Source organism: Centropristis striata, chromosome 7 (genome assembly GCF_030273125.1).
Source record: "Centropristis striata isolate RG_2023a ecotype Rhode Island chromosome 7, C.striata_1.0, whole genome shotgun sequence".
Lineage (NCBI taxonomy): Eukaryota > Metazoa > Chordata > Actinopteri > Perciformes > Serranidae > Centropristis > Centropristis striata.
The window spans coordinates 7,276,257-7,298,640 of record NC_081523.1 but is presented as its reverse complement, the minus strand read 5'-3'; the positions used below and the strand labels follow the sequence as shown (position 1 = coordinate 7,298,640).

General features: G+C 37.4%; 1 protein-coding gene across 1 annotated transcript in view; it reads right to left on the bottom strand.

Moving 5' to 3' along the window:
- nf2a (NF2, moesin-ezrin-radixin like (MERLIN) tumor suppressor a) overlaps nt 1-22,384 on the bottom strand; it is a 48,892-nt gene that overhangs the window by 24,933 nt on the left and 1,575 nt on the right. Inside the window, exons 2-6 of the mRNA XM_059336921.1 lie at nt 19,447-19,572; nt 19,200-19,322; nt 15,150-15,233; nt 4,399-4,467; nt 2,155-2,237 (exon numbers count right to left, since the gene is read on the bottom strand). Coding sequence (XP_059192904.1) covers nt 2,155-2,237; nt 4,399-4,467; nt 15,150-15,233; nt 19,200-19,322; nt 19,447-19,572 — 485 coding nt within the window. The remainder of the gene's footprint in view (nt 1-2,154; nt 2,238-4,398; nt 4,468-15,149; nt 15,234-19,199; nt 19,323-19,446; nt 19,573-22,384) is intronic.

The window sequence follows — 22,384 nt, the reverse complement described above, 5'->3', positions numbered from 1 at the left end:
AGGGCACGCTTCCGCCGAAACTTTTTAATAACTTGCTGTTTGATATGGGTGGTGGGAAATTGATGATTTAAGCTTCATCAAAGTTTAAACAGGCAAGATAGCATTTTGCAAAGTAAACAAACCCTAACTAGGTTGGACACCGAGTACATTCTGACTTTGGAGTGGGTCAGAAGAAATTTAAATGGTAATGCTTGATTAATGTTGCGGCGTTAGAGGAGTGCTCTAAGAAAAATACGGCAAGTAAGTCAGTTACTTTGATACTGTGCTGCTGACATCAGTTTAAAAATCGTTTGAAGGGAATATGGGCCAAAATAAAGATGAAATAAACCTTTTAACTGCATGGGGGGCTGCTTGTAAGTGGATTCTAAATCTTAGTGCTTTGTGGTCACAAAAAGTGTCCTTATTCTCCTTCCATTTAGTTACCTTTTGAGAACTTTTTGTTCAATTAATTTGCTCTTCGACAGGGCCAAAAAACGGCCGTTGAAATGGCTGCTAGGGGCGGCTCACATTCAAATTAGGGGCGTTTCGGCGAGGGAGACTAAAGTGGAAACGCACCTTAAGAGTCCACAGCGACAGTAGTGGATCTGTGAGGCGGTAGTTTGGCACAGCTTAAATTCTGATGTTTAGCAGGTCTAAAGTTTACCATGACTACTGTACTGATGGGAGTGTCATTAGTTTTATAAAACAGTGTACTGGACGAATACACGATCGCCCATAAAATTGGAATAATTTTGTTTTCAGACACAATCCTCTGTTTACTGTGGTTTCATTTTCATTGTGATATGTTTGGAAGAGATTGATTAATACAGTTTTGAGAAGATATACACTTTATCTGTCAAGGATAAATTACATTGTCACAATAATTTCATGGAAAGAGAAAAAATACGTATGGGCGACCATGTAAATAATAAGACCTGATGATAAAAAATGTAAAAAAGATCACCAAAACTATTGCAATTCATCTTGCTGGGGCTTGAATTCCTGACAATCCCTCCAAAAACTCATGACAAAATGGTATCAATTGTTTCTGTTTCCCCTTTGTCATATTGTATGTATGTTTATGTATATGTACGGACGGGTTGATGGTCATTTCGTTGTCCTAGTACTTGTTACTCAGTTCGATGACAATAAAGTTTAATCTCAATCTCAATCTCAATTCATTCTAAATCACAAATGTGAACCTGGTGTTGGTGGGAGAGAAAAAGTGAAGTGATCACAAACATAACTTCTAGGAATCACTAGTGTATGTACCAAATGTCATAACAAGCCATCCAATAGTTGTTGAGATATTTCTGTTTGGACCAAAGCAGAGGACTGACTGAAAAAAAAAACCCTCAAAGAAAAGTTTCTCAAAAGGGGAAAAACATTGTTTAGAGTTGTTACCAAAACTCTGATATCTTTTCAGGATTCCCAGCTGGTGACCCCCCCTCCTGTGCCCCCACTACACTGCACCACTTACTTAACAATTAGGATGCGGAAGGTGTGACCACCAACTCTCCTCTCTCTGCTGGGGTTGAAAGGGTTATTGATCAGCGACAGTGAGTCAATTATCACTTTTCCAAGCGCTGCAGTTCGGGTTTGCCGCCTCTTAGAACTCACTTTCCAGCACCAAAACTGCCCACCCACGGGGGCTTTAAGACTCCACATCCCTCACACTTTACCCTGTCAGTTGTCAACTTAGTTCAGCTTAGTGGTGCAACAGAACACGCAATTTCCATTCTAGTGTCATTTTAGATTTATGAGAGCAATTAGAGGAACATAATTTCATAGTACTTTTCACTATGATACATTTGCTCCTCACTAAATGATTCTCCTTTGAAAAATAGCTACATGAATTGTCCCTCGTGTTAAAATACATGTAATTAAACTGAATTGATGAGTTCTGGGCCGTGGTAAAAGCTGTGCCATTTGGTGCATTTTCTTGGTCAACAATAAAAGTTCACGCCGTGGATTCATCTTTTCTCCTTTTAAGAAAACTTCCCTACAGAAACAACTTTTATGTGAGTCTCTTTGCATCTCGCTGCCAAAATGGACTTTGCATAAAACATTTCATGTGGAACCAACTTTTAAGCACACACTGTGTGAACTTAAAATTGAAAATTTGCTGATGACTGTGGAACTCCACAGTGTTAAGTTCATTGCGGTAGTTTTTACCTCGTCCTGCCCCTGTGCTCTGCATAACACGCTGTGATCCTCTCCTCCCACATTTCTGCAGTCATCTGGTACAAGTTAATCACCTGAAAACAGGGAGAGACGTGATAAAATATACATGAATGCATGCAGGATACATCCCGTATACCAAATGTATATGCTGTAGAATGAATGTATATACAATATGATATGCATTATGTGTTAGTAGATTGTGTCATGATGTATACATATATAATATGTAGAAATGTGTGTAATATGGGTTAGTATGTGAATAATTAATATAATGAATAATGAATGAAGCACAGTTAAGAAGTGTAAACGCTCACTCTGTTTTTGTTTTGTTAGGTGAAGCAAATCGCTCACTTGTTATTTGTTTTTTTTAGTTTTTAATTTTTGTTGTTTATGTTTTTTTGTGTTTTCAACTGTATATTTGATACTGTTGGACCCCAGGAAGAATAGCTGTGGCTTTGCTGCAGCTAATGGGGATCTTCATAATAAACTAAATTAAATTAAACTAAACAATCCGTCATGGAAAAAAAGCCATTTTCCATGGTTTTTCCATCTAGACATTTTTCATGGTTTTCTTGATAATAACCAAAATCATTATGTTAATTTTGTTTATGTTTTTGTGTTTTCAACTGTATATTTGATAGTGTGGGACCCCACATTAGCTGCAGCTAATGGGGATGTTAATAATAAACTAAACTAAAAAAAACGTCATGGAAAAAAAGCCATTTTCCATGGTTTTCTTGATAATGATTTTGGTTATTATCAAGAAAACCATGAAAAATGTCTAGATATCAGCTCTTAGATTAAACTCTTATGAGCTATTTCTGTTGTTATCATTATATTGGTCCAAACAAATGTACTTTTAGTTGTACCAGGCATTAAAATGGACAAGAAATTGAAGAAAAAGGGTGTTCTAATAATTTTTTCCATGACTGTAGTGTATACTGGATCATAATGCAGGTATTGGCTTAGATCAGTGGTTCCCAACCTTTTTCTTGAGGGACCCACATTTTTACCATTGTAAACTTTGGCGACCCCCCCATTGTCCATTGCTTCTATGAAGCCGAACTCAATGTAACTTTCACGGTACCCTCTCTTTTTCTTTTTGAGATATTCAGAATTTTCGTCTCGCTAACGCTTTGCCATTTTTCCATTAGCTCTGTGTTTCTGTTGTTAGGTGAGGTTACCGCTAGGAGAGGTTACCGATAGGAGAGGTTACCACAAGGCGAGGATACCGCTAGATGAGGTTACCGCTAGGTGAGGTTACTGTTACGGTGCGTTCAGATCGGACGTGTAGCGAATATTTCGCGCGACAAGATTACATACAAAGTCAATGCAAACACGCGAATAGACGCGAATTTTTGCCGGTGGCGCGAATCGCGGGTATCGCGCAACGCGAATGCCGCGATTGACGCGAATGTCGCGGCGCAAATGAAACAACGCGAATTCGCGTGAGTTCAATAAATTCAACTTTGGCGAAATATTCGCGCGACGCTGTGTCGGGACAGCCTATCAGCATTGAGATTCTGGACGACAGTGTCCGAGATACATACATGAGAGAGAGGAGAAAAGAGGCAGGAAGGAGGAGTGGGTCGGCAGGAGGGACAGGAAAAACGTGGAAGTACTCTGCGGTCCTCTCTCCGTGCTGAGTGCACCTCCGGATGATGTCACTCACCCAGACACGACGGCGTGTTTTCCGACGTATCTCGGACTTCCAGAGCAGGTACAGGGACGCTATGCTTGTCATGGTTGATGACAGAATGAAATGGAGGGAATTATTTGGCGCTAAATAGTCTCTTGGGCGAAAATTCGCGAGTTATTTACTCGCGCGAGTGACGCGAGTAAATTCAACTACTCGCGCGAGTAACGCGACGCTAGGTGAGGTTACCTGTGTATACTGCAGGAGGGATGTTACACATTTTTCTTATTCTCGCGATATAGCCTTTATTTTCAGCTTTTCTATAGTGATTTTTCTATTTAAATAAATGAATAAACGTTTAATGAAGCCCTTATTTAGTTGTTTTTGTCCCACTAATGAATTAAATGCTGACTCATCTATATTTAACACATTAGATTTATTACATCCCTTAAAATCAAGAGGGCTTCGCGACCCCCCCGTGGATCTTTGGCGCCCCCCTTGGGGGGGTCGGGCCCCCCCTGTTGGGAATCACTGGCCTAGATATTAACACAAATGTCTGCACTCGTCAATGACAATAAGGAAACCCCGCTGTCACTCACCCTCTTTGGAAGCAGTTCCTCATCAGCCAAGAAACCCGGTTTGTGAACACCGGGGTCGTAGTCTCCGTACTGTAATATAGAGCACAAGTGCCAAAGGATTAAAATCACTTCAAACTAATGGCCGCTATCCACCTTCCCTCTAATAACAGGCCAGACTATGCCTCTCCTGGGAGCTGTTCATAAGATGAAACTACAGCGCCTGTAAGAAAAGCCTTTCCTGCAGAATGAATGGAGGCTGGTCTGCCGTCAGGTCATTAATGTGCACCGCTCACACATTGGCCCCGTTGTTGGGAGACGATGTAAATGATGCCATTAGAGATATCTCACACAGACCTGAGACTGATCACTTATCATCACGGAGCCGGGATATATACGTTTTATCATGCATGTTTAAGGAGAGATGTGGATAGATTAGGCATGACTGAGTGGCGACGGGGAATTTCCTCCTGTAATCCCGGTGGAGGGGCATGAATTATACATGTAGCCACTGTTTAAAAAGTGGGCTATGACTGTAGATTTATGCAACTAGGTTAACTTACCTATACATGTGCATTGCTGTAAGCTCTGTGCATGTTTCTTGTAATATTTTAATTTTAATTTGTACTGTGAATATTGTTATTTTGGTAACACTTCATATTAAGGTACATATATTCAACATTAATTAGTTGCTTATTAGGAAATTAGTAACATATTGGCTCTTAATTAATCATTATTAAGTAGTTATTAATGCCTTATTCTGCATGGCTTTATTATACAACCAGTAAGTCATTAACTAAGAGTTTTCCCTCAATAACCTCAGAATTATTTCTTATGAGTGGTAAGTAAGGAAGTTGTTGTATATGAGTTACATTGTCAATATTAGGGCTGGGCGATATGGCCCTAAAGCAATATCAGAATATTTCAGGGTATTTTTGCGATGCCACTATTCCATCATATACACTGAGCTTAATGATTGCATATATAAATGTATTATTGTAAAGGAGAATAAGGATTCTAGCATGTTTTATTTAAGGGATCTTATTTTGACACTCTGCTGAGCAACAGCAACACAACGAAAAATAACTTAATTATATTACTTATATTATAAATAGGGTAAATTTACTTTCAGTAACTTGAAATGTGACATTAGCGCAGCACATGAGACTCTGGAGCCGCCACAGTCTAGGTAATTAATGGAAACCCTTTTGCCGCTACGTCAAGAAGTAGGAATGTTGCCAATATCATGATATGGAATTTTTTTACTCCTAAAAAAATATACCGATATATCCATATATATATATATATATATTACATATCAATATCCTTTGCTTTGTATGGACTTTATAAAGTGCTAGTACAACAATAGTTATTCTTCCTTAATAACACTCAATTAATATGCGTTTACATAACAAAACACAAAACCACAAGTGTTAATAGAGTCCTAATAACTCTAAATTTAGTCTTTGTTACTTAGCATATGTTCCCCATACTAAAGTGACATCTTGATCATACTAATTTCCTAATAAGCAACTGATTAATGTTGAATATATTAATATAAAGTGCTACCGTTATTTTGTTTCAGTGAGCTAGGCAATCTTAATATTGATAACAATATTTTTGTTGCTTAAGCTTATGTATTAAGTCATTATTCAATGGTATACTAAAAATCCATGTGAAAAAAATTACTTCTCACTGTTCTCAGGTCAAATATTTATATGCGATTAAAATTCGATTAATTTCGATTAATTAATTACAAAGCCTCTAATTAATTAGATTAATTTTTTTAATTGAGTCCCGGCCCTATTTATAACTTTTTTGCATTTTTCCACTGCGCTGTTAGAGCACCGGGGTATTCAAGCGGCAAATTTGTGTCAAAATCAGGCCGTCAGATGTAATAAGTATTATTATGAAGTCTAACTTCAACACATTTAGCCTCATGCTGCACGTGTGAGATTCATGACACCCTAAGCAAGAAAATTACTTTTTTTTTAGTGAATCATTCTGAAAAATACTTTAAGGGCGCCCTTGAAAAGTGCTCAATTCAAGAGTTAGAGTGCTAAAGTTAGTGATTGTTGAACTTTTTAAAATAATGACTTTTAGCAGAAGATTTTGTCTTTGACTTTGAGGGGCTGACACTAAAAAGTGGTACTTTATCCTCTTCTCGTGGGTTTCTCTCTCTTTCTCTATGACTACTGAACTTTTTGGTTGTGTCTTTGTAGAAAATAGGTATTCTCGAAAAGACTAGATCCACCACACCGAAATGTGACATTAGCACTGAAAACCCTTCTGCTGCTGCTCAAGTGTCATTGTAATTGCACTCAAAATATCACTGCTGTCACCTTCAGTTGGCCAGTTACCTGAAGGAGCACAAACACACAACAAAGAAATTCTCTCAGAAAAAAAACACAAGGGACTGAAACTAAAACCACTTATTTTGATGTGACATGACATTGTGTTTGGAAGACAAACACCATTAACTCTATGGAGTCTGGGGCTATTTAGTCTATTTTTAACTCCTTTTCATCCTGCCTTAAAAATGTTTAAATGCCATGTTGGTATATTTTTTTTCACCAATATGACCTAATAATAACAGATTTTTTATTCTGACTTACTGGATCAACATTTTGAACCAAAAAGAAACAAAGAAAAACCAACATAAATGTGATCATGTGATTGTGTGTGATCCTGTCATCCAATCCATCCAATTTTGGTCATTTTGAGTCTTTTTTGGTCTTTTTGTGTCTTTTGTTGTGTCTTTTTTAGTTATTTTGTGTCTTTTTTTGGTCATTTTGCGTATTTTTTGAGTCATTTTGTGTCTTTTTTTGTCATTTTGAGTCTTTTGTTGTGTCTTTTTTAGTAATTTTGTGTCTTTTTTTAGTGATTTTGAGTCTTTTTTAGTCATTTTGTGTCTTTTTTAGTAATTTTGAGTCTTTTTTAGTCATTTTGTGTCATTTTATGGTCATTTTATGTCTTTTTTTTAGTCATTTTGTGTCTTTTTTTTAGTCATTTTGTGTCTTTGTAAGTCATTTTGTCTTTTTGTGTCTTCTTTTTGTGTCTTTTGTTGTGTCTTTTTTTGCTCCTTTTATGTCTTTTTTTTTAGTAATTTTTGTGTCTTTTTTTTAGTTATTTTGTGTCTTTTTTTTTTTTAGTCATCTTGTGTCTTTTTGTGATCATTTTTTGTCTTTTTTGTGTCTTTTTTGGTCATTTTGTATCTTCTTTAGCCTTTTTTTGGTCATTTTGTGTTTTTAGTAATTTAGTATTTTGTTTTTAGTAATTTTGTGTCTGAAACTGGCCTCATGGAGTTTACAGCCAGAACTTTAGAGGTAAATAAATATACAGTAGGGCTCCACGCTGCTTTGTTTTCTAGTCTCATGAAGAAGTCATGCTTTGCTGCTTTTGGTGACTCCAGAGGGTTAAGTGCTTAAACAACGACAAGGAATTACAAATGCAATTTAAATTATTACACAATAATTTAGATGCTTTTGACTGCATTTGTCAATCATCTCATTCTTCATGCTATTCCATTTTGTTTATAGAGCTACTTTTATCATGAGGCGTAATTGGTTTTTATTTTTCTGCACTTCAGTCTGAAACAGTGCTTTACAGACCTGAATTTAATAAGCTCAACACACAGACTGGAAATCCAGGAACTGCAGTGCAGTGGCTAACAGAGTGGAGCAGCCGAGGGCCATTTAATTAGATCCTTCCCCTTAAGTTTCCCATCCTCGCAGCTTCTACTCCCCCCGGTTCTTCACCTGTTTGTTTGTAACTGCTACATAATTGATGATATATAGAGTTATGGAGGTATTATGGCACCAGTCTGGCTTCAGCTCAGGCACCACGACGGTGACAGCGCTCTCAGAAGCTTTCTGATTACACACATTTCTTCCAATTATTTCAAACAACCCCAAACTAGCAGCAACAATCGATTCTCAAAGGAAACCTGTGTGCCAATACTTTCACTCAACAATTATCACCAGTGGCAACGCAGCGACCACTGACTAATGGATATATTCTGTTCAACAGAGCACATTTCTAAATGTAGAAAACTACTCACACAGTCCAGTCACTTTGAAGAAAATCCATTAACAGTACAATAGTGACAATTACAGGCTTCCCATCTCTAGGCATGGAGTACATTTGGACTAATGATGAGCAATTCTTGCTAGTATTGGTTAGGCTACTTCCACAGATGACTATGAACCAAAACTAATGCTTTCCTGTTAACTGTGCAGGGTTCCAGGGTTCAGTTTGCAAATGCTGTTCGAATATGATGTTTTTAGCCATGTTAGCAGATATTATTATAAATATTGGATGGATTTGCCAAGAATTTTGGTACACGCATTTACAGGTGCATCTCAATACATTAGAATATGATGGAAAAGTCCATTTCCAGTAGTAGTAGAAATCGATACAACCACAGTGCTTTTATTTTGAAGGTGATTTACGTATGTGCGTGCATGCATACCCACATGCACATATTCATCTTGTTAAAAACACTTTGCTTTTTGCACAGGGTAACTTTGTTTACTGCATAACATACATGCTCTATATTGTTTTTGTGGTTTGAATGTATGTTGTGTTTAAAATAAATTGTTTTTTACATTTTTTTACTGCTATATTTGACTAACTCCACATTAACATAGTCTTTTCATAACATATATTCTTACCACTAACAGCTCTAAAACCATATAATTTACTGCATTTTATAAAGCAATGAAATTCATATCGAGCAGAATTTAGTTCAGAGTATTAGTCCGGCCCTCAGCAACCTTTACAGTATCTCATGTGGGAAGATTTATTGCCCACCCCTGATATAGATGGACATACTTTTCAGAGGCAAACATTTCCATATTAAACAAACTTTTGTAATCAATTTTTTTGAGACACTGAATTTTAAGGTCTTCATTAAATGTAAGCCATCATCATTATAATTAGAATAAATTAAATGAATTAAAACATGAAATCTTTCATTCTGTGTGTAATGGATCTATATAATGTGTTATTTCCACTTTTTGAATTGAATTACTGACAAAAATAAACTTTTCTATGATATTCTAATTCATTTAGATGAACCTGTATCCCTCAGGGTGACTTGTAATCATTTTTGCTTAACCCTTAATAGAGCACTCATTGAAATACTTACAGATTCCAAATTTCTACCCTAGAGAATATTGGAGGATATTACATACAGCCAGAATGTGTAAAAAAAAAAAAAAACATACGGACCCGGGGGAGGGCGATAATATTTTCAGAAATAAATTTACTAGATTAAAGTGGCAAATCTACGAGAAAAAAATGCGCAGATTTATGAGATTTAAAGTGGTGAATCTGCGAGACACTTTTTTTCTCGTAAATCTGTGACTTTTTTCATGCAGATTTGCCACTTTAAATCTCTTAAATCTGCAACTTTTTTTTCTTGTAGATTTGCCACTTTAATCTAGTAAATTTGCAACTTTTTTCTCGAAATATTACCAAATACGGTTCTTCACCCGATAAAGGGTTAATTGCATATACTGCCATCTCTTGTCAATTTTTCCAATTGTGCAAAACGTTTGATACATGCCAACATACTTGCAAAACTATTGACAGTCTCACCAGCCGTACTGTACTTATGTTAGTATGTTAATATGCTAAGATGATGAACACGGTGAACATTATACCTGTTTAAAATGACAATGATAGCATTGTGATGGCATCAGTATTTAGCTTAGCACTGTCGTACCTGTTAATATTTATATTTTCTGTACATATTCATGTACAAGACAAAAAGACAAGATAACAAGACGAAAAAATATTGACATTTCAATATTGGCTATATCATTTTCTTTCCATCTCTGTGTCCAAATGTATTTATTGTCCCTTATGGTAACGCTGGCTCAGCGAGCTGTGGTGGGCATCAATATGATGTCAATAGAATCAGAAGAGTGAAGCAGGATTTACATAATCTCAAGGCAAAGCCGACAAATTCCATGAGTATTAAATATCATATTGTGTGGAGAGTCGAAACTGAAAAGCACAACTCTGATTGCTGTTTGCACAGATTGGAAAAATCTATCTTATATATCATATTTGTTTCACATGCTGTGAGGTGGAAGAAAAGAAACAGATTGGAATCGAGCTACAAAGTAAACATACTGTAGTCCATGAGTCTCAAACTCATGGCCCGCGGGCCAATTGCGGCCCTCGTGACAATATTTTGTGGACCTCATCTTGATATGAAAGTTTAATGTGAGTTTTATATGAATGACACTTTACCATGTTGTGTGTAGAAGGTCCCTTTAATTACTTATTTTGGTAATTTTGTGTCTTTTATTGGTAATTTTGTGTCTTTTTTAAATAATTTTGTGTCTTTTTTTAATAATTTTGTGTCTTTTTTGGTAATTCTGTGTCTTTTTTTGGTATTTTTGTGTCTTTTCTAAATAATTCTGCATCTTTTTTGGTAATTTTGTGTCTTTTTTGTAGTAATTGTGTGTCTTTTTTGGTAATTTTGTGTCTTTTTTGGTAATTTTGTGTCTTATTGTAAAAAGTTTGTGTCTTATTTAATAATTTTGTGTATTTTTTTGGTCATTTTGTGTCTTTTTGGGTCATTTGGTGTCGTTTTTAAATTATTTTGTGTCTTTTTGGGTCATTTGGTGTCTTTTTTAAATTATTTTGTGTCTTTTTATGGCAATTCTGTGTCTTTTTTTGGTCATTTTGTCTCTTTTTAAAGTATTTTAGTTTTTTTTCTGTCATTTTGTGTCTTTTTTGGTCATTTTGTGTCTTTTTATAGTAATTTTGTGTCTTTTTTTTGTAATCTTGTGTCTTTTTGGGGTCATTTTGTGTCTTTTTTAAATAATTTTGTGTCTTTTTTTGGTAATTCTGTGTCTTTTTTTGGTCATTTTGTGTCTTTTTTAAGTAATTCCATTTTTTTTCTGTCATTTTGTGTCTTTTTTGTGTCATTTTGTGTCTTTTTTTAGTAATTTTGTGTCTTTTTTTAGTAATTTTGTGTCTTTTTTTGGTCATTTTGGTACTGCCTCCAGCGGCCCCCAGGTAATTTGAATTTGAGACCCCTGCTGTAGTCAAAAGGCTTCCTCGTTCAATTTTCAAACATTTATTTTAGGTATGAGTCTTGCTGAAGCCGCCTGTAAAACACAGTGATTCCCACCAGTGTCATTTATTCCTATTAGCTTGTCGTGTCCCTGCTCACTCGACCAGACACGCGTCTCCACTCCCTCAGTGGCGTTGTGGCTGAGGGGAGCCGACCTCGCTCCCTACTCAACCTCCATGCCAGAGTGACTCCCTCTGCATTTTTCCCAGAGAAGCTGTTTCTTGAAATTCCCTGTCAACACCTCCTTGAAGCACTGCAACCCACTCAGAATACAAAGCAGCAGGCACTGAAACCTCTGCAGCCCCGCCGAGGCTGAAGCGTTAGCTCACAGAGCGTACACAAACAAACACACACAGGAAAGTTAGTGCTGTAAGTACGGCTCTGGTGACTTAGAACATTCTATACATTAAGTAAGGGTTTTCTCATCTCTTGGGGGTTTGTTTACAGGTGCATCTCAATAAATTAGAATATCATGGTTAACCAGGCCAAATTTACTAGATTAAAGTGGAAAATCTACAAGAAAAAAAGTTGCAGATTTAAGAGATTTAAAGTAGCAAATCTGTGCGAAAAAAGTCGCAGATTTACAGGAAAAAAGTGGCAAATTTACTTGATTAAAGTGGCAAGTCTATAAGAAAAAAGTTGCAGATTTAAGAGATTTAAAGTAGCAAATCTGCCCGAAAAAAGTTGCAGATTTACGAGAAAAAAAGTGGGGGGAAAAGCAACTTTTTTCTCGAATTCCCCACTTTAAATCTCATAAATCTGCACATTTTTTCTCGTAGATTCGCCACTTTAATCTGGTAAACTTTTTTCTCAATATATTACCCCCCTCCCCCAGGTCCGTATGTTTTTTTTATACATTCTGGCAGTATGTAATATCCTCCAATATTCTCTAGGGTATCTAAGGGTTTTCTCATCTCTTGGGGATTTGTTTACAGGTGCATCTCAATAAATTAGAATATCATGGTTAACCAGGCCAAATTTACTAGATTAAAGTGGCAAATCTGCGCGAAAAAAGTTGCAGATTTACGAGAAAAACTTGGAAAAAAAGCAACTTTTTTCTCGCAGATGAACCACTTTAAATCTCATAAATCTGCGCAATCTTTTCTCCTAGATTTGTCACTTTAATCTCTTTTTTTTTTTTTTTTTACACATTCCACAGTCCACATTCTGGCAGTATGTAATATCCTCCAATATTCTCTAGGGTTGAAATTTGGAATTTGCAAGTATTTCAATGAGTGCCCTATTAAGGGTTAAGAGTTTAATTTAAGAGCCGATATCTCGCCATTTTCCATGGTTTTCTTGATAATGATTTTGGTTATTATTATTAAATGGCTAGATATCAGCTCTTAAATTAAACTTTTATGAGCTATTTTTGTTTTTATCATTATATTTGTCCAAACAAATGTACCTTTAGTTGTACCAGGCGTTAAAATAAACAAGAAACTGAAGAAAACAAGGGTGGTCTAATAATTTTTTTCCACACCAAACATCTTTAGTTTCTCAATACATTAGGGGGCACAATAATTAAGATGGACTGTACATTGCTGCACAAAATGTATGTGATAGTTTCCATAATCCTGCTATACTGAAGGCTTACAAATTGTAGGCTTAACACCATGCATAATATATTTTCGACTGAGCGATAATTATGACTTTTCCTGCTCGACTTAGATCTTGTAATTCCGCTCTATGAGCCTGTGTGAAATAATTATAAAGAAGCCAGGTAGAGCATTTGTGCACACACAAATCCTCCACTATTCCTTACTTAAATTATCCTCTTTATCCATACAGACGCTGTAACTCACACAAGGTAATGGCAGCTTTTATGGCTTCTCACTGCGTGTGTTATGAATTATCCGCCACTTTTTGCTCCAACTGGAGACTGATTACACACACGGATCCTGTGTGTATCCGAGCGGAGCTATGATTCACGTTATTTTAAAAGAAATCTTCTTATAAACACTAATGCGGTCTTGAAATACGCCTTCACTCCCCACTTATTGCTATCTTCGGGCTGGCATAATCGTGATTAAAGACGAGCGAAGGTAACAAAGTAGATCCCGCTCTGTGATATACTCGACTTCATGGAGCTGCACAGTGGTGCTGCAAAAAAAACAAGTCATGATGAGAGAAAGAGAAGGGGAAAGTCTGCCAAAAAGCTCTCAGCAGCTGCACCGCTAAACAAGTACCTGTCTCCCCTTTACAACACCAATTTACTCACACCGGCTCTAATCAAAGCGGACTGCTGATTAAATGAAAACAGATTGTGGCCCCATATTTTTTGCTGTTTCCAGAACGAGGGCGCTGACAGCAGGGAGCACAAGTCTCAAGCTCATTTGCTGATTCTTCTTTATCCACACCGTCTCTTTTAACCTATGCCTGTTAAATTGGCATGGGAAAGCAGAGTCTCAGAGGGCTCTTGGCCAAACCTTTGAGGTAGAGCTCCAGTCTCACTAGACCCTGTCCGCCTGTCAGCAAGCTGCACCTCACTCTCCCTATCTTTTTCTTTGCGGATTTCAGAGAGATGGGATCCTTCAACCAAAACGGCTGAGATCGCTGGAGGTTTATTAAGGGAGCTTTTTTTCCTCTGGAGTGATTTCCATGGGGTTCAGGTAACTTGTTTGATCCTCAACCAATAAATCAATAGAGAGAGATTTTTATGCAGCACATTTTCATGCAGGGTAATGCAGCGTGTGGTGCTCATAAAGTGTCTAATGCAATGCTGCACAATGCAAAAAAAAGAACAGTGAAACAATCTAAACCATGGGTCTCAAACTCGCGGGCCAATTGCGGCCCTCATGGCGGTATTTTGTGGCCCCCACCTTGATATGAAAGTTTAATGTGAGTTTTATATGAATGGCACTTTACCGTGTTGTGTGTGGAAGGTCCCTTTAGCTTGTGTCACTTGTCTCTATGACGATGTTAACGAAAAGAAAGGCAGCTGCTACCGGAGCATTTATTATCTGCCGTGTTGTTGTTACCGGAAGAAGTGGAAATGTTATGTAATGTAATTTTGTGTCTTTTTTTTGGTAATTTTGTGTCTTTTTTAGTAATTCTATGTCTTTTTTGGGTAATTTTGTGTCTTTTAAAAAAAGTAATTTTGTGTCTTTTTTTTGTAATTTTGTATCTTTTTTTAGTAATTTTGTGTCTTTTTTTGGTAATTTTGTGTCTTTTTCTAATAATTTTGTGTATTTTTTTTGAAATTTTGTGTATTTTTTTAGTAATTTGTTGTCTTTTTTAAGTAATTTAGTGTTTTTTCAGTCATTTTGTATTTTTTTTTAAGTCATTTTGTATATTTTTTTAAAATACTTTTGTCTTTTTTTGGTCATTTTGTTTCTTTTTTTAAGTTATTAAATTTGTTATTGTCATTTGGGTCTTTTTTTAAGTAATTTTGTGTCTTTTTTTGGTCATTTTGTGTCTTTTTTTGTTCATTGTGATACTGCCTCCAGCGGCCCCCAGGTAATTTGAGTTTGAGACCCCTGATCTAAACAAACAAACTAAAACATAACAGCTGCTAGCACCTCATCCGACTGCTAATTAAATATAATATGTTTGAGGAAGAGAAGAAAGAGTCATGAAAAGGAAAAATAAATAAGCCAGTAAAGAACACACACATGAATCGATGGATTAATGAATGTACTGCTTGAAAATAACTCAGATTCAAATCTTCAGGAGCACTAACCTTGGCATGGACGGCGTAGGAGGCTAGCAGCACGGAGGCCTCAGGTGGACAGTGAATCTCCTCCTCAAGGATCTTCTTCTTCACCTGAGGAGATCCCAAATATAGTCAGCTGCTTAGAGGCACTGCTAATATTGCTATGCATGTTTCTCTACCTCAACAACAAAGCCCTCTTCATTCCACTCCAGGCAAAAATCTATTCAGAGTTAACCATGCAGCTAATGTATATTCTGTTTAATTTAAAAGTTTGTTAAATAAGTGGATAAGAGGCTTTTCAGGGCTAAATGTTATAACAGCACTGAAGACCAGCGCTGGGTATCAGAACCTTTAAGGTATCGAATGCAATAAACAAGTGTCAAGTAGTATTGAAACTTCTTCAGTCAAACGATTTGAATTTGAACCTTTATAAACCCATATCTAGATAAGAAAACAAGTATTTGTATGGTTTTGCCAACAGCCAATCAACACAAGTGTTCTTAGATTTAATGTGACAACCCATACGGTCTGTGGTTTGGTGAAGTTGAACATGATGCGTTTGACAGAATTGGCAGTTCAATGTTTGATGTATTTGTGTCATTTGGATGAGGGGAAGGGTAGGTGGCATCTTATGAAACTTAAAGCCTCCAGTAGGGATGGGACTAATTAATCAATGATCGATTAATGGTTGTTAAGAATTTGGTCGATCACGTGGAATTTTTAATCAATCTGTGTATTCTTTAATTCTGATTTGATCTCTGACTGTGTATCAGTACTGACTGAATTGAAACACGGCCGATAGTTCAGTTCTGCGGCCGTACGTCAATAAACCAATGAGCTGAGAATTAAGTTGGATAAAGCTACAGTTTGCAAACTGAAAGTTGCAATAACAATTATAAAACACACAGAAATACAAGAGGGTTACTTTAAGCAAAACTAGCTTACTGTATCAAACCTTGCTAGCATGAATTACTAGGTTTAATTTGATCCAAAACTTATTTAAACAGAAAACACATTTAAATATGCAAGATTACTGTGAAAACTAACCTCAAAACATAAGACATTGAACTCCTTGACGTTATCTCAGTCTGACAGTTTAATCTCACTTGAGTTGGAATTTTACAACTGACAGGATCAAGTCTCTTTTCATCCTTTCAAAATAAAAGCATCCGTTATCAGGCTTTTTTAAACAGGCTTTTGCACAGTACTGTATATATATCTTTTATTTTGTGCATGTATGCATTAAGCGTTTTATCGATTAATTGATTGTTAACATTACAGGTAACCGAGTTGGCAGGTTTCTTCCAAACGCCCATCCTTTGCCTCCAGTACCAAATTAAGAAGAAAACATCTAATTAAGTAGTCTATTAGCATTGGTTTCACTTTAAACGTACTGGTACTGTACCCAATGATGCCAAGCCCATGATACTGGAAACATATCCAGATGGGCAGGGTTTTGGGAGGAAACTATCCTCTCTAATATAAATCAGGACATCTGTTCTTTGTCTTCAGTTTGAGTATTACATCTCTTTTTTATTGATTTCCTTCAAGAGGGGACAAATGAGAATAAGGACCTGAATCAGAGTGACAGAAACACATTGAAAAAAGACCTGATGCCTCAGACTTGATGTCAGTGAACACAACGTTCTGACAACTGTGCTTTTGACAGCCAGCAATTTATTGCCTTAATTTCACTTTGACAAATACAGGTAGCACTTCCAGCAACCATAAAAATCAAGTTATTATGTGCTACAAACTGGGTAAATAAACTTCCAGCCACCACTTCTGCAGTACACTGGCACTTGCTCATTTTAAAGAGGTCGGGAAGCAGGACAAACTGTGCCAAATAAATATTGTAAGACCTAAGTATCATAGCCACATGGGGACCTATTAGACACCAGACCAGGAAGTACGGTATGCACCCAAGCCAACATTATTTCATATGATCATTAGGGCTGCTCCAAGTATATCTGCTTGCTAGTCAGCACAGTACAGTGACAGAAATGTGAGTCCTTAGAAAGCTTCACAACATAATTAGAGATCGCTGCCAATTTTTATTATTCATGTTTTTCTTTGCCCCCAGCTAGAAAGCAGATCCTGTGTGAATACACTCCAGTCGGTAAGAGTGACATATTCAAGGTTTAGGTCTCCAGCCTGTAGCTTATGGAAAGAGTGGTTCATGTTTACAAGTGTGGCCTTAACTGCCATGCATCCCAGTAATAACATGAATTTTTAAAATGGGTGGCAATCCCCTTTAACAAGCTCCCTCCAGATTAAAGTGCCACTTCTCGCCAGGTGTCACTACCTGAGCCGCATCACCCGTCAAACTAATTGAATCACAAACTTCGCAAAACTACACATAGAGCACAAGGCCCGGGTAGTAAAGTTAGATGGTGCGACCGTGCTTCAGCCGTAGTGGAGCAATTTAATGCTTTATACCTTATCATTTGTGAAGCCAGTCATGCTGTCTTCTCTTGTTTTCGACTAACAAAGGTGTGGAGCCCAAGGTGACAGCCTCTAATCGTGGCAGGCGCTAAGAGGACTGAGGCTGCAATCTGGTTTCGCAAATGAGCCTCAGTTGTTGCCAAGATTGCAGGGCCGAGGTGACGAAGATGTGCATGTGTCTGTTTGTGTAAGTGGTCTGAAGTGTGTGACGGGTGTGTGCGTGTGCTTGTATCCGGGTCGGTGATCATTTCTGATAAGCGCTAATCCAGCTGTCATGCCGGTGACACTATCTGAGCAGAGGCCTGCTCCCGACATTATGGGAATTAATGAGAGCAAAGTATTAAGGAGACAGGCGATGCAAGGCTCTACGCATTTGTATTCTTCTCCCCTTGTAGCTGTGTACTGCTTTAACTGTTGAGTAATTTGTCGGCTGTGGCTTCTCCTTTTTTCTCTCTTTTTTTTTTTTTTAGCAAGGTTTCCCTCTGAAATAAATAAATTGCTTCGACTACCTCTAAACGGATTAAGGGACACAGAGAGACTTTTTTATATGCCCCTAAGTAGATAAGTGCCACTATCCAAATGTTGAAGAACACACAAGCCCACAGTTGTCTCAAGCCATATAACTAAACCAGCACAATGGGCTATGAGTGCTATGGGGCATGAGCATCCCATAGAGAATATGTCATTAACTGGGCCAATAACGGAGCCCTTAAAGCCTAATTGGTAATTGATAAATGCGGCTGGTAGCGTCGGACGATGGGAGCACAGTTACAAATCTCATCTCTTTGCGACGAGAATGGTGTGGCAGGCTCCGCAGGGATTCCCTGGAGAGTATTAAGTGGAGAGAAAGGGCAGCGGTAATATGTTGTGCATTGATTCCACATGGCTGCACACAATCAGACTGGGACAATGGGAAAAAGTGTATTACAGAGTGCTCGGCTCGAACAACTTGTCAGAAACTCTGTAGACGCGTGCCCCCTGTTGGCACCGGATCAGAATAGTAGGGAAGCTGCAGATGAAGCGCATCTGCCAAATGCCTGGTGTGCAAGGGTGAAATGGATGATCCTAAATTTACGGAGCATTTTCAAGGCTTTTAAGTTTTAAAGATCTCGCACACCTACTTTTAAAGCATTCATTTCAACTAGGTCTTCAAAAATATGACACCCACTTCTAAGATTTTTTTTTTCCTATTAAAGTCTTCAACACAGCACCCCTCTGGGAAGATTAAGATCAAAGAAAGAGAGGTTTAAAAAAAAAAAGAAAGAGGAAAAAAAAAGGCTCTGCCCACTAGCCAGCCACTAGGCGGTTATCCACAGACTCTTCTGAGAGGCATGTTGGATTTCAGGTTTATACGTGTAAGCCCACAGCTATTTCAACTTAGCGAGCAGCAGAGAAAGAGAAGAGAATGTGTCAGGCAGCGTAAACATGAACCTCCTCAAAAAGCCTTTATAGCATGACAGGCACAAATGAAATAGATAGGAAGACGCCAAGGTAAATACATAAAGAGAATATCCAGAGACAAAAGAATGATCTGCAGTTAAAAGTGCTTACACACTGAGTCATTTTCAATCTGATTTACCTCGAGTAGGAGGAAACAAAACACTAAACCTCTTTATATTATGTATAGTTTACCTGTAGGAAGAAGAGATGCTGGGTGATATCCTGCACTAGCTCCTCTTCAGCATTTTCAGGGTAAAACTTGGCCAGGAAGTAAAGAGTGATTGGTTCCTCCTTTGGCACCTCCTGATCCAGAACCTACAACAACGAACCAAAGAAATCAGCATTTGCACGGTGGGGGCAATGCATTCCCTTTTCATGCTCGATACGTCTTCATCAACATGCCTCATGGCTGTTAGAAGACCAGTTTAGAATCAATTACCCTCTTTTCCATCTTCAGCCAAGCAACTGTGTCCTTGATGTTGTACCGGAGCCCAAAGAACCACGTCTCCCTTAGTCCCAGAGTTCGGCACACCAAGTCAAAAAGGTCTTTTCCTTTCCACTTTACCTGCAACACAAACACGTTTTAGGGTTAGGCTATGGAAGAGAAAACAAATTGAAAGAGCTATTCCTTTTTTTTTTTAAACTTTTTATATATTAACGTACAAAGAACATGAGATCATCCTGGGTGTTACAGTTCAAATCAAAATATTCTTTTACACATACATCATGGCATAATGTCACACTATTAAAGGTGCATACACAATCCATTTTTCCCAAAGTTCAGTACATTTCTCCAACTGAAGTCTTAAAACAAAAGTAAGTCTCTCCATACAGTAAATTTCTTGAATGATCCCGCGCCACTGGACCAATGTTGGGGGATCTGGTTGCAACCACTTTCTGGTTATGGCTTTCCTACTACTTGCCAAAAGGATCTTCAGTAAGTATTTGTCCTTGTGCAGGACTGTTTCCGGAATTTTACCGAGATATAGTTGCCTGGGTATACCCAGACTGCCTTGCACGCTCGAATTGAATTTCGAACCTCCATCCAGTCTGGCAACCAGAGAGCTTTCTTAGCCCTGTTTTAGGGATCCAATCACAGAGCGGGGAGGGACGGCAAGACGATGCTGTCGATGTACTACTCGGCACTTGGAAGCTTGTAGTTTTCTTACGGATCCAACATGGCTGCTGCAGACGCGAAACTCTCTTTAGCGGTAGAAGGCGTCTTAAATAGTTTAGAGCGAAAGTTGAAAGGCGAAAGGTCTCTCATCACACAAATCAAATATGTTGACTCATCTGAGGCGCCACCACCTCGAGGCCTAGAACAACATACAAAAAGGAAAGGAAGATCGAGCAAAAGAATTTGTTTTGTCAACAAATGTTTTTTTTTTTTGTTTAAATTGAGACTTGTGTTACATTTGTTATCATTGTGTCATTTTTATCATGTAAATGGAGGGAGAAAAGGCAATATCGGCTTCAAGAATCAGGTTGTCAAAAGTATCGATACTCAAAAAAGAATCAATACTAAAATGTTGTATCCGAATACAATACTCATTATCAAAAGTATCGATCCAACAACTTATTAAGCAGCTAAACCATACAAACTCAAAATATTGTTCTAATTGTTATTGTTTATTGTATTTATTTATTTATTGCACTACCTCAGACCTGAAGCTTGTTATCATAGCTGCAGTTTCTTTTTGCACAACTGTTTTTTATTATAAATATTTAACCTGTGGTTCTGTTAATTTTTACATGTTGCATTTTTCTTGTTAATTAAAATATTTCTGTTAAATTTTGGGGTCTTTGTTTTTATCCTTGTGGTATCGAAAATGGTATAGAGTATCGAATATTTTCTGACTATCGGTATCGAGTTGAAAATGTTAGTATTGTGACAACCCTAGAATCGGCCCAAAAAATCGGCAGCACATATCGGGACCGGTTAAGACTGATGTCAAAATAATCGGTATCGGCCTTAAAAAAAACATATCGATCGACCCCTAATGTGTATGCAAAGGAACACGAGCACATGATTCAGACATACTAGTGTTTTCATCTTCAGTCTCTGGTTCAAAGCAGGGAGTCATACATGTCATCTTCATCCAGCTGAGAGCTATAAGCAGGCATATCAGGTGCACATATCCAATTTAGACAGCTTTCATCTCAAGCCTGTGAGCTAACTCAGGGTGCAAGCTTCCGTCAAGTGCATTCAAGGTTAGCGTGAAAAAAACTGTGTTAAAGACTGCTATAGATGAGGGAACCAGCTCCACCACGCAGCAGGAATGGCAACTAGGACCAATCGGGGGAAAAAACCCTATACAAGAGAGTCTATATGACCGATCCCCATTAAATGCTATTTACAAAAAAACCACAATTGATACAATTATCATCCCAGCACAGAAAATAGAAACCTACAACCAACATTACACTGTTCTGTGTAATTACCAGCTACAAACTTTGGTGGGGTTCCTCCCATTTAAATACAGAGGTGGTGTCTGCAAGTCGTTTTGATGCCCTTCAGTTCTAGTATATCATCAACCAAATCATATACTCAACCAAAAACACTGCATGACGGCCAAAAATACATATTGAAACCAACATAAATCTGTGTGTGTGTTACTTCACTCTGCAGGGTGATTCATACAGCATTGCAGCAAGTCTCTATACTGCATTGAGCTCTGCCATTGACTAAAATGTTCATGATCCCATTGCTGCATAAGACAGAGATAAATTATAAGATGGTCTTCTGTAGAATAGACCTATACCAACTGCGTTTGTTCACTGTTACTTGCTGCCATCTAGTGTCGAAAAGTGAAATCATCACATATCTTATGAGCGACCATCATCATATATATAAACTCTTTAACCCTCTACAGTCCATGAAAGCACCGGCACATTACTTCTTCATGATGTGAAGACGTAAAAATGAAGCAACATCGAGCCTTTCCATCAGCTTCCCTCTAAAGTTCTGGCTTGAAACTCCATTCCAGATATTTTTTTAATTATATTCGGCCAAGTAAAACTGGAGATAATGTCAAATATATTTAGTATAAAAATATAGAACTAGATATTATCCTCATTTTACCTGTTATATGCAATATTTGCAACATTTAAAATTCTGTGTATTGAAATATAATTTTCAAGATCAGATTTTTGTTTTCCTTTGTTTCTTTTGGGTTCAACATTTTGATCAAAGTTAAATATTAATTATCAGGACATATAGGTGAGGTAATGCTGAAAATAACGGATACCAACATGGCATGGTTAAGATTTTTTAACAGATTTTTTAAAGGACATAATAGCCAAAGATTTCAGAGGGTTAGCAGCACGATTATTCAGTTGTTGTTACAGATTATGTTTAAACATACAATAAGATTGTA